Here is an 18,814-nt window from a genome sequence, read left to right as displayed (position 1 = left end):
AATAAATTCTTTAATTTCTAATTCCATACAGTTTAGAGATTACAGGACTGTATGTACTTTCAATGAATTCTTAGAGCAACTCTTGTGGACCTTATCCTGCCAATGGCTTTCTTGATGTCATTGTTCCTTAGAGAGTAGATCAATGGGTTCAACAGTGGAGTCAATACAGTGTTTAACAGAGATAAATATTTCTTCAAATTCAGGGAGTAACCTCTTGATGGAGTTATATTTATGGATATTAAAGTCCCATAATACATACAGACCACAGTCAAGTGGGAGCTGCAAGTTGAAAATGCCTTCTGCCTACCAGTAGAGGAAGATATCCGGATAATAGATATGAAGATGCAGATGTATGTTACTATGACAAAACATAGCTGGAGAAGACCAATTATGGTAATTGAAGAGATTGCATTTTCCATAAGTGATGTGTCTGAACATGAGAGTTCCAAGAGAGGAGGTACATCACAAAAGTAATGATCGATGATATTTGGACCACAAAAGTTAATCTCCATTAAAATAAAATTATTAATCAGAGCAATAATAAAACCAATCATCCAAGACAAAGCCGTCAAATAATGAGGAAGCCTGTTGTTCATGATGGAGGCATAGTGCAGTGGGTCGCAAATAGCCAAATATCGGTCATAGGACATCACAGTAAGGAGAATACATTCTGTAAATGCAAAAGCACCAAAAAAAAATAACTGAGTGGCACAGCACATGGCACATATGAGACACCGACCTGCTAGGACAACCTGTAATGTTTTAGGAGTGACATTTGTGCTTATTAGAATATCACAAGCAGAAAGGTGACCCAGGAAGTAGTACATGGGGGAATATAACTGGTTCCTCATTGATACCAATACAATGATCAAACCATTTCCAGCCATGGTTGTAACATATGCCACCATGAGAAGCAAGAAAAATGGAATCTGGAAGTCTTCCACTTCATGGAACCCCAGCAGAAGGAACTGCGCCACAGAACTCTTGTTGGCTTTAGACATCTACAAATAAATAAATTGAAAAACAATGTATTAAGGTTTATTTAATTTGTAACATCCACATTAAATATCTGTAAAATAATTGCATATAAAAGGCATCAAATTAAACAATGCACAATGCAAAGAGAAGAAACTTAAATTATTTAAAAATATATATATTGATATTATAATGATAGTAAAATTGATATCCTTAAAGAATTTTAAGTTGGACAAAGCTTTTCTGGAATATTTATAACTGATAGTGTGTTAAAGACATACAGGTATATATCTGTTTAAAATACCACTGTACATACAGTAAAGTGGACTCTTTGGTTTGATTTTATTTACTGTGTATGCTGCATATAATGGTGTGCTACTTGCTAAATACTGTCTGGTTCCTTTTTTTAGTTATATATATATATATATATATATATATATATATATAGTTAAAAAAACCTCAACTATATATATATATGTGTGTATGTATATGTGTGTATATATATATATATATATATATTGCAAGGAACGCACTCACCAGACTTCTCCAAAGTGAAAAGATATTCTTTTATTTCAACCTCCCATATTTACAGGGTCACAGTCAACGTTTCGGTTCCCATTGGAACCTTTCTCAAGACCAATGCTTCAGGCTGCCATCTGCCTGAAGCATTGGTCTTGAGAAAGGTTCTGGTGGAACCGGAACGTTGACCGTGACCCTGTAAATATGTGAGGTTGGAATAAAATAACACTGTATCTTTTCACTTTTGAGAAGTCTGGTGAGTGCGTTCCTTGCAAGCTACTTATGTATTTTGGGATTTAGTCTGGACTGGATTAGTCTCTGGATCAAGCACCCCAGTGGTTGTGATATTGCAGTATGCGAGTTCAACTTCATATAGTGACTATATATATATATATATATATATATATATATATATGGCACGGGTCTATGGTTAGGATTACTTCTCCTGTCCTTGTAGCAAAAGAACCAGGTGGCACTCCGGGATTTTGAAAAAGTAGACAAACATGTATTGGTCACAGCAAGTGAATTAAACAAGCATAGTGGTTACACCGACATTTCAACAACCTGGAAGCGTTTTCCTCAAGGTGCTATGCTGCAAGTGAAAAAACACACCAAAACAAAACTTTTGTTTTGGTGTATTTTTTCACTTGCAGCATAGCACCTTGAGGAAAACGCTGCCAGGGCGTTGAAACGTCGGTGTAACCACTATGCTTGTTTAATTCACTTGCTGTGACCAATACATGTTTGTCTACTTTTTCAAAATCCCGGAGTGCCACCTGGTTCTTTTGCTACAAGGACAGGAGAAGTAATCCTAACCCTAGAACCGTACCATTTATATACTTATGAAGGAGGGCACCCGGGTGGTTGCATTTATGGACAGTGAGTGCCGTTCATTCTCTATGAATATATATATATATATATATACAGTATATACATATGGGTCTCAGCCTCACACTCACATGGCCTCTATCTATCTATCTATCTATCTATCTATCTATCTATCTATCTATCTATCTGTCTGTCTATCTACCTATCCATCTATCTATATATAGTTTATATAAAAAGAGAGACAAGAAGGCGCTCACTTAAAAATATGAATCTGTCTTCATTATTGATACTGTACACAGATTAACTTAATGAATATCAATATATCAATGTAATACTGATAGTCTTCAAAGTTATCATACAGCAACCAAAAAGTCAATTTCAGGGAATGTTGACAAATATTGCATTGAACCAAAATAAGAATCTATACACTCTGTTTAAATACTGTAATTACATCATAAAATGTCTATAAAGATGTATTTCAGCCTCACTGTTCAAGAGATGTATAGCACTACCTGTCTCCGCTAACTGGGGTGTGACCTTCCCCCACATGCCCTTTCATTCAACACATTTTATAATATGAAGACTTTTTCACGGGTGGATCCTGGACTGATTCTACAAACCAGACATCAATTATTCTAGATGACGTAGGACCTACAGCAAGTATTAATGATGGTGGTCACGGAGGGTAGTCACTGTCAGGAGCTCACACTACCCCGCCAAGTGACGTTGAACTCTATCTTTCTATGCATTTTATAGTCTATTTACAGGATTATAAATAAAGTTGTATATCAATGGAGACTCAACAGATACAGACACTTATCTTGGTTCAATATGAAATTTGTTAACATTGAAGGAACTTTTCATTTAGACTTACACCTTCACACTTTTTGGAAATTGACTTATTGGTTATCATATAATGACTTATAACTTTCAAGACCATCAATTATTACATTGATATTCATTCATTAAATATACAGTATGGACATTTTCGAGAATTCAGAAAGATTGACCCATATTTGTATGAGAGCGACCTCTTACCTCTCCTTTGGAATACATATTTGGGATTGTATATAATTTGCTGGTAGAGATCTACTATATCAAGAGGAGCAGCCAAGTCAATGGATATATACAGTATGAGCAATATCTCATTAGCAAACATTATAATATAATAAATTACATCTTACATGTGAATAAAATATATGTAAAATATATTACACTATAGTATGTATCCATTTTCTTTGGCTACTTTGCAAACAATGGAGTTAAGGATCTAGAGTTCCATCCTAGAAGGCAAGAGATGAGCACATTTTAATTTGCCATCTGGAATGGATACTATATTTTGATTTACTAAAGAAACCACACAATGGGGGTAATTCCAAGTTGATCGCAGCAGGAATCTTTTTAGCAGTTGGGCAAAACCATTTGCACTGCAGGGGAGGCAGATATAACTTGTGCAGAAAGAGTTAGATTTGGGTGGGTTATTTATTTCTGTGCAGGGTAAATCCTGGCTGCTTTATTTTTACACTACAAATTAGATTGCAGATTGAACACACCCCACCCAAATCTAACTCTCTCTGCACATGTTAAATATGCCTCCCCTGCAGTGCACATGGTTTTGCCCAATTGCTAACAAAATTCCTGCTGCGATCAACTTGGAATTACCCCCAATATTTGGTTTGGAGTTTTTCTTTTTAAATATAAATTTGCTACTCTAGGTCTTCTCAGCCTTAATCCTAGATTATCAAATCAACATTAAAGAACAAAAGTCAAACTAAAGCATAAGCAGCCACCCATATAAAAGGGAGTGTGTGTGTAAAAATACTTTTGGGGTAACACAAAAACCTTGTAAAAAACAAATAATAGACTTTATATGATGTTTTGCTAATCACTTTACATTTATACCTGACTTCAAAATTATTGTACAATGACCAATTTGTGCATTTGTGCATCTTGCATATTATATATATATATATATAAAAAAAAAACAAAGCTGCCTCCTTTTATTTCTATTTTTGCATTACCTATGTATTACATTTTATTATACAGTATTTATGATTATGCTAATTTACTGTACAATTGCTATACATATAAAAATGCCTAAACAGGGAAATATTGTAGTGAGATAATAAATAAGTCTATACAACATTAATATCACTAAGCTGCTTTTAATATCAATGAATATTTTAGATAGTAAATTGGCAAAGATTAAGCTACAGAGACCATAAAATATAGATCAATACAGCGGGAGATTCTGAATAAAACACATATTATTTAAAATAAGGTTAAAATGAATAATACTAAATAGTCTGTTCATCAATTATTTTCAGATTTTAAAGGAATACTTACTGTGACAGCGTGGATGGGATATATATTCTGCTTGACTGAAAGAGGACAGACTATCTGTACAGATATAAATCAGTCCAACACTTACAGTACATGCATTTAAAGTTATTTTTGCAAATAGATGAAATAAATGGTTAAAAGTTAAACACAAATGGTATAATTTTGCAAAGTTGAATATATCCATTAAAATGTTTGTGTTTAAACAACTGTTGGATATTCTGAGGTTCTGAGTGTCATTATATATAAGCTGGAGAACAGGAGCAGACTCAGTGGGGCTTACCAATGCTTGAAATAGCTTGGATTCTTTGCCCATTGGGACTAATTATACAAGTAAATGTTGAAATGAGAGATGGTTTTAGCACTCAAATGTCAAAACAAATTACAGAGACAATAATTTATGTGTGTAATGAATGCAGGAATCAACCAACTAAATAAGGAAGCATCTCAGTAGCCATTAATAAATAAACATGCAGTATGGTGGGAATTAGTGGAACTGTGGTAGTAAAGTGAATATACAGTAGTCACAATCATGGTATATATTGACCTAGTCACCATCACTAATTGTCAGTGAAAATACTAATTGTCACTTCCTTTTGTAAAATCCAGGTGTTACTATGGTAATGCAGGATATATCACTGATGTCTCCTGCTTACCTTACTTCTCTGACACTGACCACCATCCCCATACTCAGGAGTGGAGGGGCCATATGGCCAACAGGGAAGATACCCGGTGGGCCGATGTGCACGTGGGGACTGTTTTGTCTGTTGATATGCTGTTTTGTCTGTTGATAAATGAATTTATAGATGTTACAGCCAAGAATGATAAAACCTTTTGGTATCACTGGGCCTTTAAAACAACAGTAGAAATTTTCGACATATTTTTTCCTGTGGGGGCAATTTCTTTATGGAACACCCACACACCCCAAAGCCCTTTGTGTAGTGCACTAGCACAGCGGGTGCGCTGAGTGTGCGCACAAAGTGAGATGCGAAAGCATCTCACTGCTGCAATCGCCTCTGCCTAATTGACAGGCAGTCATAGGGTGGAAGGGGGTGTGCAGCGCTGTTTCAATGTCTTCAGGGGGGGGGGCAGTCCGGACAAAGTCAGATGATTCCAGACCATTGCTGGGGCGGGCTGTGGTGACTGCGTGACATTACATGCAGCCACTGTGACCCTAAACATAGAGTGTAGCTAGGCTGCGTAGGCAGGGAGCTACTTGCAAGGAGCGAGAGCATCGTTGATGTGTGATGCTTTCGCACCTCTGCTGGGGGGGAAGCCCTCACATTTGTGGTGGACTAGCCTTATATTGGGCATCCTCCCACATGTCAGAGATTCTGCTCGCAGATGTGCTACATTTTGCATATTTATAATCGGGCCCAATATATCTAAAAAAAAAAATCAAAAAGTTAAACAAAAACTTTTCAAATTTGCTAAATACTGTAGATGTTGGATTCTGTACTGAGCGGGATCACCTTCAACCTGGCAAAGGAAGCTGCTAGGAGAGCAATGTCAATCACACCCCCAAATGGCTAACATGAGATGTAGATTGCAGGGGACTCGGTGATGCTTGAGAAGTGGTCTTCTGAGGTTTTGTAGGTATTCCAGTCCCATAGGATGGGGATGGAAAAATAGAAAAGAAAGTGCAATGGTGACTCGCAAAAATGTCCAAAAAAATGTGAGTAGTGAAATAGAAAAGAGGAAAAAGGCATAAAAATGAAAGAAAGTGGGTAAAGGGGGTTGGGGGGTGTAAAAAAATTTGCACAAAGATCAAAGTAAAGACAAAGAGCAATTACCTATATCATTTGAAATGTTTCATGTAATGATCTCTTGTGCGCAATCATAATTTTGAATTCTCCTCTAAGAGATTTCACTAATTTCTTAGAATTTAGGTCGGCGTGTTATGCAGAATTGTCAATTTTCTTGAGCTTGTGTAACATGAAGTGGATAAATATTGGGCATGTTTTAGATGTGGGATAGATTTTGATTTGAAGCCATGTCAGACTGGACCATGTTAAATTACGGTTCCGGTATGAATGGTCAACAATGTTAAGGTTGACAGTCCTTAGGTTGACCACTATTGGTCGACATTGACATGGTCGACCTGGACAAATGGTCGACACATGAAATGGTTGACACATGGAAGGTCGACATATGAAAAGGTTGACAAGGATTTGGTGTCATTTTTTCTGTAACATGACCAGGAACCCATGTAGCAGTTTCTTTTCAGCGGTTCTTTTGTCCCTCAGTGTTTACCATGCATTATGTGTAAATGTACATACAATATATTATATGAAACATTTTAATTAATCCAAATTGGTTTACAAGGAAACAGTCTAGTGTAATAAAAGACAGCATCCATCCAACAAGGATGAACAATGGTAGGACCCGTGTACAACCTCCCTTGCAGTTGTTACCAAAGCCATCTAGGGTGGCTACAGCTCACCTTAAAACAGATATCATTTAATTGAAATGGATTACTGTGGAGACTGCAGGACCATTACAAAGTTTCCACATACATTTGAAGGTATATATCACCCGTTGGGCAGGATCTAGTCGAGACTTCGATGTTGATTCTGAGTTGGCCGCATCAGCAGCCCTCAGCCTGTGCTGGGCGGCCCCCATCATGTGAGGAGATGGACACAGAGCTGGCATTTGCATCCATCTCTGAATCAGCCCTTTTATACCTGTACAAGGAAACATTGCTTTTATATCCATTCTCATTAATTTTGTGCTGGACTTTGTTTATAAACTTTTGTTTCTTTCTCTCATTGAGTTTTTATATTTTTAATATCTGGGATCACTAATTTTTATGTATGTGCTTGCGAGAAAAATATCTGAATATACATAAAGAAACAGTTATGTGTGGATCCCAACCATTGTCTGTGTGAGTTGGGTATGGTCTTCACAAGCTTTATCTTTTCTTTTTGTGGTCTGGTTGTGGTTATTATATTCTATTACCAAGAGGTGAAGTACTTCTAGTAAAAGAGGGAGTTTTACTCATCCATTATCCCCTGGATGATATAAGGGACTTTCAAATGTGTATCCACCCATATCTTCTTTTCTCTACACAAGGGTGAAAATTATTTTTATTGAGACATTATTATACATTGTCATCTTCTTGGTTTATATTCATGTTCCCAACCACCCCACAGAGAATGTATAGACAAGGACGAATTTTATTATAGATCTTCCTTTTGTGGACTATAGGTTTGCATAATTATTTGTCCTTTTTATCTGTGTCACCCTAGATTCAACAACCGCATTGTTTATACAACAGTATTGGTTATGTGATATTCTACAGCTAAGACTTTGGGTGTGGGGAGAACCGCACAGGACAAAGTAAAACGAAATTATAGGAGAACTCTCTGAAATAACTGATATTAGAGAGAAACTCATAATAATTCACAATGGAGTCTCTTTAGTAAACCTTGTATGCAGATAAAGTGGATGGAGATAAAGTACCAGCCAATCAGCTCCCTGCTCATTTTTTAAACCCAGCCTGTGACATGGCAGTTATGAGCTGATTGGCTGGTACTTTATCTCCATCCACTTTATCTCCATCTAAGGATTAGTAGATAGACCCGCATATACCTATGAGAAAATCTCTGTGGTATATGAAAATTCAGACTCAGTGGTTCTCTTCTGAATCAAATGTGTACTGTATGCAAAGGTGACATAGTAAGTAACTCTGGTAGGGGGCACTCCATTCATCAGAGATATAGGCTTTCATAGGCAAATAGTAAAACATTATATTTATTGGGTTTACTTTTAAATAATGAGGGCCCAAAAACTCAATCCCTGTCACAAATGTCATAATCTAGAACAAACTATAGTGCAGTGAAAATGTGTTATATCTTAATTATCAATCAATAATTGCTATAATGTGGCAGAGACTAGATATAGATAGAGCTAATAAACCAGTTATATAATGGTATGCCTAAGTACCTACCAGACCTGGTACACTATTCACCCATCCAGAAGTACTTGGATGACATTTCTTTGTGAGGAAACACCTAAAGCAGCAACATCCATCCTTGTATCCTCTTCTATGTAATGAATGAGCCTATGATTTTTTTATGATAACAATATAAGTATGGTATCTACTCTAGCACACCCCCTATATGGAAATCCCTCAGTGCAGGTGGAGGAAACCAGTCTGCCACAGGTGTCTGTGAGGAATCCGTGCCAGACCCTATGCCCACCCAGACCTCCTGACCAAACTACCTCGGTGCCTGTAACTATTAAATGTAAAAGAAAGAGAAATAAGAATAACCAAGTACTTTTAATTGACTTGCCCTATCTAGACATGCCATTACCAGCAGTAGAGGTAAATCGCATGGAAGATATTGACTCAGTCCTCCACTTGCTACCACTAGGGACCCTTGCTGTCTCTGGGCATGATGCATAAGGGATACCTGAGAGGTCAGCCGTTAGTTGAGCTTTGAAAAAACCCTGGCAAAATGCATGTTAGTCTTCTACGTGGGGGGTGCACCTTTGTGCACAGATGGGACACCTCCATGCACCATGAACCCCAATCAGTACTTAACGTTACTTTACCTTATTAATTTGTGTATTCTTATTAGGTGTCCTCTGTCTCTACTATCCTGCACTGCTAGAGCATCAGGAGGTAATTAGCCACACAGATCTTAATAGCAGATGCAGTCTTTTCTTTTTCACTGTGTGTCAGTGTTCGATCACCATCATCTCCCATTCACTGCCTAGCACATGGGAGACAGCAGATGTTCACACAAATAAGTGCACTGGCTTTTCATTTCTCATTATAAATCCAGTCCATTAATCTGTGATATCATGTTACATTGTGCCTTCCCTATATTAAGATTTTGTAATAAGAAACATTATATTTTTTGATCATTCAATAATTGGTATTTGCTTGTAGTGCATTTTTAATTTCACTAATTCATCACCTTTTTGATAACCCTTTATCACTCTCATATTTTATCCTCACACATTACTCATTTCACCGTCTTAGATCTCGGCACGTCACCTGACTTTACTTTTTTCCTTTTATTTTGGTTAATTGATCCCTTTATACACCATATCTACATGTTTACATTTACTTAATAACTGATACTGGAAATTAAAAATGTGTTAATATGAACCATTTAAAAGACATGTTCTGGTTTTTGTTATTTTTGTTTCCTATTTGCAGATATACCTGTCAATAATGCTTATTATGAATTATAGCAACAACGTTTTAGGTTTTACAATTACGTTAGGAATGAATAATTGCTAATCTGCATTAATCCATTTTTGCTTTGGAAAACAAGAACCATATAAACTAGGCATGAGCAGTTTCAGTTCCTTGAGAAAAATACCCCCCCCCCCCCCCCGCCGTGAAAATCACGTCCCGAGCATGGATCCAAGCCCGGTTTGGGACTTCCTGTCAGACCTGGAAACCAGAACGAGGCAAAATGTCATCATCCTAATGTCGGATTCTTTACAGGGTGCAGGGGCAATGTCCACCTGTATGTTGTAAAAAGCTAGAGGTGCAGTTGTTAAAAATTAAAAGGACACTGCTGTATGCTGTCAAATATGGGGTTGCTGTTTTTTAAATAACATTACACTGGCCCTGTATACTATTAAAATTCAGGGGTGCAGTTGTTAAAAACTAAAAGCACACTGCTGTATATTGTAAAATATTAGGGTGTTACTGTTCAAATAACATTACACTGCCCCTGTATGCTATAGAAAATTCAGGGGTGCAGTTGTTAAAAACTAAAAGCACACTTCTGTATATTGTAAAATATAAGGGTGTTGCTGTTCAAATAACATTACACTGCCCCTTAATGCTATAGAAAATTCAGGGGTGCAGTTAAAATCAATGTACATTGTCCCTGTTTTGTATGCTGTAATAATTCTAGGGTGCAGTGAAAATCAATGTACACTGGCCCTGTCTGTAAAATTACAGAGGTTTTGTGAGAATACAGTGGTGCTGGCACTGTCAGTGGTTGCAATGTCTAGGCCTGACCTTCACAACACAGTATGGGAAGAGGAGGCTCCTACCACCATTTGCACACCCCCTGCTCCGCCAGTCCAGTTGCTGATATTGAGATTAAAGATGTCATTGTAGAGGTACACCAGGATGAGGAGAATATGGGTGTCACTGGCGCTGCAGAGGAAGTTGACAATGAGGATTCTGATGGTGATGTGGTTTGTTTGAATAAGGCATGAGTGGAGACAATTGATGACCATGGGATGAATAAACCCATTGTGATACCTGGGCAAAATACCAAAAAAGCCACCTCTTCAGTGTGGAATTCTTTCTCCACAAATCTGGACAACAGGTGTTAACCACATAGGAACATCCTCCCGTATACGTCACCTGCAGCGCATTCATCATATGTCATTGTCAAGTTCAGACGCTTTGGGTAATAGCATAAGCACTCCACTGACACCTAAATGATGTGGTTTGTTTGTTTGTTTGAATATTATATCTCTGTGAGGATGAGGATGTAAACACTGAAGGTGGGGGCTCTGCGGATGAGGTGGACATCTTGCCATTGTAGAGACAGTTTGTGCAAGGAGAGATTAATTGCTTCTTTTTTGGTGGGGGGCCAAACAAACCAATCATTTCAGCCACAGCCGTGTGGCAGACCCTGTCGCTGAAAAGATTGGTTTGTTAAAGTGTGCATGTCCTGTTTATACAACATAAGGGTGGGTGGAAGGGTCCAAGGACAATTCCATATTGTACATCTTTTCTTTCCAAATCATTCCAGGAGTTCTGCCTTATATAAGGTGGTGCCCCTCTGCCCTATCAGTCCAGGGGTGCTGCCTCACTGCCGTTTAGGACTAGGGGTGCTGTTGACTATATGCTGGGCTATGTATTTCTCCAGGGGTGCTGCCTATGCTGTATAAGTCCAGGGGTGCTGCTTTACTTTATCATAGGTTTAAATGAAAGCCTAAAGCAGATATGAAACAAGCTTCAACATCACAAACAGATTTGTGAAAACTAGCCGCAAAGGTGGAAATGGAAATTGCCAAACTGTTTTTAAATAAAGTACAGAGACTGAATAGTGGTAAGATCCACTAGGACAGAGGCTCAATAACAAAAACATTTACTGCACAGTCATTCTTAGTACTTAATATGAATAAAATAAACAAGACACACAGGTATGCTCACATGCGTGTACCTGGGAGCTGTGAAAAACAAAAATAAGGCATCTGCCAGAAAATTTGAAAATAAAAATGCAATAAAGAATGGAAAAAAAGACACCCATGAGATTTTCACAAAATAAGACTCTGTGAAGGGGAAAATATCCAATCATGATCCTGTGGTATACACCAGTTAATTTGCATCCCAGTATTAAATACAAGATTATCATAATCCCTGAAAATGGAGAAGGAGTCTTTGGCCCCTTGTTTTTCAGTTTGTCCAGTAATTTGGTAATTAATAATGAAATATTTGCTTGGTTGAAGTTCTTTCTGTTCCACACCATTATGTGAGTGGAGGTGAAAGCCTGTGTGTTGTTCCTGATTGCATGTGTCTCTCTAACTTTTAAACACCTTCTTGACACTGTCCTCTTCCTCTGGCCTTTTCTCATAATGTGAAAAGTCAACAAATATGGAGGTGTTATGTTTGTAGCTAGCTATGATTCGGAGAACTTGGCAAGCTTTTTACAGTGGGACCACCTGTCTCTGAAATGATGGGTTTATTAAACTGTGCATGTCCTGTTTAAACAACATAATGGTAGATGGGAGGTCCAAAGACAATCCCATCTTTCACCTCTTTTTTTCTTTGCATTATGTGCTCTTTGGGGCCTTTTTAAAAAAACTGCCATCCTGTCTGCCACTGCAGTGCCACTCCTAGATGAGCCAGGTGTTTGGGCGCCCACTTGTGTCCCTTAGCTTAGTCATCCAGCTACCTTGGTGCAACCTTTTGGCCTAAAAACAATATTGTGAGGTGTGAGGTGTTCAAAATAGACTGGAATTGAGCAGAAATTAATGTTATTGAGGTTAATAATACCGTAGAATCAAAATTACCTCAAAATTCTGTGATTTTAGCTGTTTTTATGTTTTTTTTTCCAAAAATCATCCAGATCCAAAATCAAAATCAAATCCAAAACCCGAAAGGGTGGTTTTGGTAAAACCAATCCAGATCTAAAACAAGAGTGAGGATCCATATCCAAAACCAAAACACAAAACCCGAAAAGTGGCCGCCGCACATCTCTAATATAAGCATAAATCTTGGTTATCTACATTATGGTCCTAATTCAAGGTTGACTGTAGTTAGATTTTGGTGGGTTATATTGTTCCTGTGCAGGGTAAATACTAGCTGCTTTATTTTTACACTGCAATTTAGACTTCAGTTTCAACACACCCCACCCATTTCTAACTCTCTCTTCATATGTTACATCTGCCCCACCTGCAGTGCACATGGTTTTGCCCATCAGAGGAAGATTTTGCTTTTGCAATCAACCTTGACTTAGACCCAATGTGCTTTACTCATTAACTGGGGAATTACGGTTTATTATTATTATTTTTTTTTATACTATCTCTAGTTAGATGTTCTGTTACCTCAAATACTGTAAGTGAACATTGAGGTTCTAGGTCTGAAAGCTTATCACATGTTTAGAATTTTTTTTAGGATAAATTGTTTAATGTTTCACAACAATTTTTCAAACAAAGAAAAAAAATTCGAATGAGACAGAAAAATAAGAGCTGGATTCTATGATAATGACTGTAATCAAATGAATGTACAACTTCCAGTGGCTCCCAAATCATTCCTGTCAGCACTAGCTGAAGCAGCACTGGCAATGACCCATGGAAAAGGAGAAAGTATGTGTAGAATGATTGGGAACTACTGGTGAGCAATGGGATTCTCATGCAGGGCAGAAAAGAAAGCATGCATTCTCTCATCGGGATGATAATGAATCCAGGTGAGGCAATTCCAACAGAGCTACCAGACATCCCTCCCACAGCAGGTCCATTCCAAAGACTATAGACTATGGGGGATCGGTATGCAATCCCTGCGGATGGGATGAGGGTGGTCACAATACTGATGCCGGCATCACAAAAATCATGATCCTGAAAGGGGCGAGGTAAGTATTCTACATCCCATGCCTATCCCCCCTAACTCTACCCTTCCTTACCGTAGCCTAACCCTAACCTCCCCCATAGTGCCTAAACATAAGCCCCCCATTGCTGTAGCCTAACTTCCCACTTTAGTGCCTAAACATAACCCCCTTCCAATGGTGCCTAACCCTAACCCTCCCTCTCTGTATCTTAACCCTAACCTCCCACCACAGCCTAACCCTAACCCCCCCCCCAGGTTGCACCTAAACCTACACTCCCTCACCTCGCTGCCAAATCCTAACCCTCCCAGCTATATTTACCCTTTGGATCCTTGCTGTTGGAATTCCGGTATTAAGATGCTAACCTGGTTGGGATTCCGGATTCCGTGTTTTGATTAGTGTCGGAATTCTGGCATCGGTATTTCTGCTGCCGGGATACCAACAGCAGGGATACCAACAGCCGGGATCTTGAACATATACGGACTATAGAGATTGACTTTATACAAATGTTGGAAGTAAGAGATTTACAGTATGCATTGTGTGTGTTTCATGAGGTTTAAAGCTCCTGATGTACTTTTGTAGGTTTTCTTTTAGCTTAGCTGTTATTTTATTTTTTTATTCCATGATGGTTTTATTTTTGATTCATCGAGTCTTTTTGCAATATGTCCTTTTTCTAAACAAAAAACTGTTGCTTTACATTGTCTGTAGAGGTTGTTCTACACGTTTTTTTTATTTTTTACATATATTATACATTATATACAGAGTTTTAATTTTATTTGTTGATTTTAAGTCTGGATATGAGGTTAAAAAGTTTTTTTCTGATAGATTTTTTGAGGTTTGTTAAGTAAAGGGTGGTTATTATGGGTTGGTTCTCCTTTCAGTATGTGATGTTACTATTTGCATATTTGTTTCCAGTGTGAACTTTGGTGAAGTGGTAGCAGCCAATGTTATTGACATTGTTGGAAACTCATCATTGGGATGGATTTACTTCAACTGTTTCAGGTTTTGGTTCATGTGTCTGTGATTAATTTCATAAAACAATCAAATGCAAATCCAAAATGCAGTATATGCAGTAAAATATCCATGCAACCTACATTATCTAAGGTGCAAAGTAAAGCCACTTAACATAATAATACTGTAATCCATGAATAATTTGAATGGTAAAAATTATAACTCAATAGAATACTTCAAAACAATGAAATACAGTGAAATTGTCAACTTTGAAATTAAGTTTATTTACTTAAAATTACACACATATAATAACAAAACTCTTCTTTGAATTCAAACACCATAACATTGTTCTGTAATGTGATCTAAGATTCAATGGATTCTAAGAATGATTCTCGATGATCTCATACTGCCAATGGCTTTCTTGATGTCATTGTTCCTTAGAGAATAGATCAAGGGATTGAACAGCGGAGTCAATACAGTGTTTAGAAGAGATAAAAATTTCTTCAGATTCAGTGAGTAACCTCTTGATGGAGTTATATTTATGGATATTAAAGTCCCATAATACATACAGACCACACTCAAGTGGGAGCTGCAAGTTGAGAATGCCTTCTGCCTACCAGTAGAGGAAGATATCCGGATAATAGAGATGAAGATGCAAATGTATGTTACTATGACAAAACTTAGTTGGAAAAGGCCTATTATGGCCACTGCAGAGACTGCATTTTGTATAGTCGATGTATCTGAACATGAGAGTTCCAAGAGAGGAGGAAGATCACACAAGAAATGATCGATGATGTTTGGACCACAGAAGTTAATCTCCATTAAAATACAATGAGTTATCAGAGCAATAATAAAACCCACCAACCAAGACATAGCCATCATGTACTGAGGAAGCCTGTTGTTCATGATGGAGGCATAGTGCAGTGGGTCACAAATAGCCAAGTACTGGTCATAGGACATCACAGTAAGCAGACAACTTTCTATAATGGCAGAAGCACCAAAGAAATATAACTGAGTGATACAGCACATGGCACATATGAGACACCGACCTGCTAGGACAACCTGTAATGTGTTAGGAGTGACATTTGTGCTTATAAGAATATCACAAGCGGAGAGATGACCCAGGAAGTAGTACATGGGGGAATATAACTGGTGCCTCCTTGATATCAATACAATGATCAAACCATTTCCAGTTATGGTTGCCACATATGTTATCATAAGAACCAAGGAGAGTGGAATCTGGAAGCCTTCTACTTCATGCAACCCCAGCAGGAGGAACTGTGCCACAGAACTCTTGTTTGTTTTATACATCTACAAATAAAATGATCACACATATATATATATATATATATATATATATATATATTTATTTATTTATTTATTGGAATAAAATGTTTCAATGCAAGGAAAAATATTTTTGCAAGATATCATAATGAAAGTATAATGTATATTCTTTCATAATTCTATAGCTTTAGCAGGATATTAATAATTGATAGCATGTGAAAGAAAGAAAAACATAGAAGTGTTTTAAATACTGTGGCATATAGTCTCTATGATTGCATTTTATCTGAGTATGCTGTTTTTTTTTTCCTGCAGGAAAAAAATAAAAATAAAATAATAATAATAGTAATTTTATATATGTGTGTGTGTGTGTGTGTGTGTGTGTGTGTGTGTGTGTGTATATATATATATATATATATATATATCTGTTGTTGAGTCTCCCATGTCTAAAACGCCAAAAACTAGAATATTTTTTCAATGTTCACAAACTTTGGTTAGTGTTCACAATTCTTAAAAATATCATATAAAAATATCTTCAGGCTATGTGTATAAGGTGTGTATGAATGTATATGCATTCTGCATTTAGACTTTGTCCCATCCCAAAGCACAGCCAGATTAAGGGGGGGGCGCAGGGCATAATGTCCCCCCCGGGACCCCATCTATCAGGGGGACACTGGATGGAGCACAGTGACATTACTAGCTCTCCTTCTTGTGCAGCAGTATTACCAGGCGGCCAGAATGTGAGCAGGGCAGTATGCATTGCAGGTAGAGACACAGGTGTCATGAGCTACCGATGGAGCATCCTGAACAGAGGAGCTTCTCCGCCTCCCCACCTGTGTCTTTTGTAACCTGTTTTCTAATTAGAGCATTTGGGTCTAGAGAAAAACACACAGAGAGAGTCCTCCTGATTCCTGTTCCAGTGTGTAATTAGTACAGAGGCTGCTGCTATTCTTGCAAGTGACACAATAGATGACAAATTGTATTTTTCTATGTGCATTTTAAGGTTAAGTTGTCTTTGTTCCATTACAAGAAAACTTTATAAAATATTTATCTTTCAATTAGGTCTAGCTATAAACAGTACCTAGGCATTATTAAACTATTAGTTTAAATATGACATACACTACTGGTTTAAATTTAATATACACAATCCATAACTTCCAACATGACCCATTCCAAAATGGACAAAATGCTTTCTACCTGGAATTCTCTCTTAAGTAATTATTGCAATCACCTGTGATGAAATAGCTTTCTTATCAATTAAATAGTTCAACTCAGGTTACACCAATCATATATTAAGAGGGAAGTCCAGGTATAGAGCATTTTGTCCTCCTGGAATTGGTTATGTTAGGAGGTATGCACAATTTAATATACACCCCCTTTTCTCGGGCCACCCTGTATTAAGTGCCCCGGGACCCCCTAAGGCTTAACCTGGCCCAGTCCCCAAGATATCTCATTATAGGATGCAAATATTTCAAAATAGGAAAAAATGCACTATCCACAATACTTTTGTTTCCAAGCATGTTGGATATGGGAAACTCATACTGTGCATGTATCTATGTGTATAGGTATATGTATATATATATATATATATATATATATATATATATATAAACAATTAGCTCACACTGTAATCTAATAAATTGTATTTGCAACTATGAATGCTATTTGATTAGTTACTGCAATGTGTATATGTTCAACATGTATATGTAATTTCAACAGTTGTGCCCATTTACAATAAATAATCATGGAACAGGGAGACATTAGTTGTCCACTGCTATTACCCACAGATACTAGGAGTCCCATCAAATTACAGTAGATAGGAAATAACATAGCAGTCTATGCCTAAAAATACACTTATATCTGATAACTATACAATGATGTTAAGTTATATCAAATATTTGGTTTCATTTTTAACTTACTGCATAAATATTACCCACATCATATGCATAAATTTCATTGGTGTTTGTTTTACTGTCAGATTATGCATTTGGACACTCCTGCTCCTATTGGGATGAAACCAATGTGAGGTGGTCCAGTTGGATCCCAGACAGGTTTTAGGGGGGTTACGGACCCAATTAGACCTTCCATTGGTGTACGCTGGGCAGAACGTTGACCAGATGAGCTTGCACTGAAACTTCCACTGGATGGATTTGTACAAAAACGTCACAGAATGGCACCATTGGATTCGAGAAGATATGCTAGGGGGTTGAGGTACCGGTCGGAACTCCTGTTGGTGTACACTGGGCGGAACTTTGCCCCAAGGAGTCTGTTCTGGACATTATAGTGGATGGATTTGCATGAAAACTTAACAGAGTTGTAATATTGGATCCCAGAAGACATACTAGGGGTTTGGGGTCCTAGTTAGACCTCCTATTAGTGTCAACCAGGCTGAACTTTGAGCCAGTGAACCTGTCCTGGGCCTTCCACTGGATGAATTTGTATTAAAACTGTACATAGTGATAAGATTGGGTCCAAGAAGACAGGCTAGAGGTTGAGGTCCTGGTTGGACCTCCTATTAGTGTGCACAAAGCAGAACATTGACCCAGTCAGCCTGTTCTGGGACTTTCACTGGATGGATTTCAATGAAAACTTCACATAACGATAACATTGGGTCCAAGAAGACATAAAAGGGATTGAGGTCCTGGTTGTTATATGGCACTATGACACAGGGAACCTGTTCTAGGCCTTCCACTGGATGGATTTGGATGAAAACATGAATGAGCGGGAATAACTGACAGAAATAACTATAATGCAATGACCTGAAATGATGACTGAAATAACCATAAATCAAGGAACTAAAATATCTGACAGATATTGAGGTGGGAAGACAACATATATTGTTTACCCAAAAGCCTTGGAATATCAACATTGATAACAGAAGGAAAACT

At 37.6% G+C, this 18,814-nt stretch overlaps 2 protein-coding genes across 2 annotated transcripts; both read right to left on the bottom strand.

Annotated features, from left to right (window-relative positions):
* Positions 1-59: 59 nt before the first annotated feature.
* Positions 60-1,001, bottom strand: LOC134933992 (olfactory receptor 6X1-like). The gene has a single exon (XM_063929519.1). It carries the CDS (start codon positions 999-1,001, stop codon positions 60-62), a length of 942 nt encoding a protein of 313 aa, XP_063785589.1.
* A 14,013-nt stretch (positions 1,002-15,014) lies between these two features.
* Positions 15,015-15,956, bottom strand: LOC134933991 (olfactory receptor 6X1-like). Its single transcript, XM_063929518.1, has one exon. It carries the CDS (start codon positions 15,954-15,956, stop codon positions 15,015-15,017), a length of 942 nt encoding a protein of 313 aa, XP_063785588.1.
* Between the last annotated feature and the right edge of the window lie 2,858 nt (positions 15,957-18,814).

This window comes from Pseudophryne corroboree, chromosome 6, assembly GCF_028390025.1.
Source record: "Pseudophryne corroboree isolate aPseCor3 chromosome 6, aPseCor3.hap2, whole genome shotgun sequence".
Taxonomy (NCBI): Eukaryota; Metazoa; Chordata; class Amphibia; order Anura; family Myobatrachidae; genus Pseudophryne; species Pseudophryne corroboree.
Note: the sequence above shows the minus strand (reverse complement) of the source record. Positions and strands in the feature narration are given on the sequence as shown.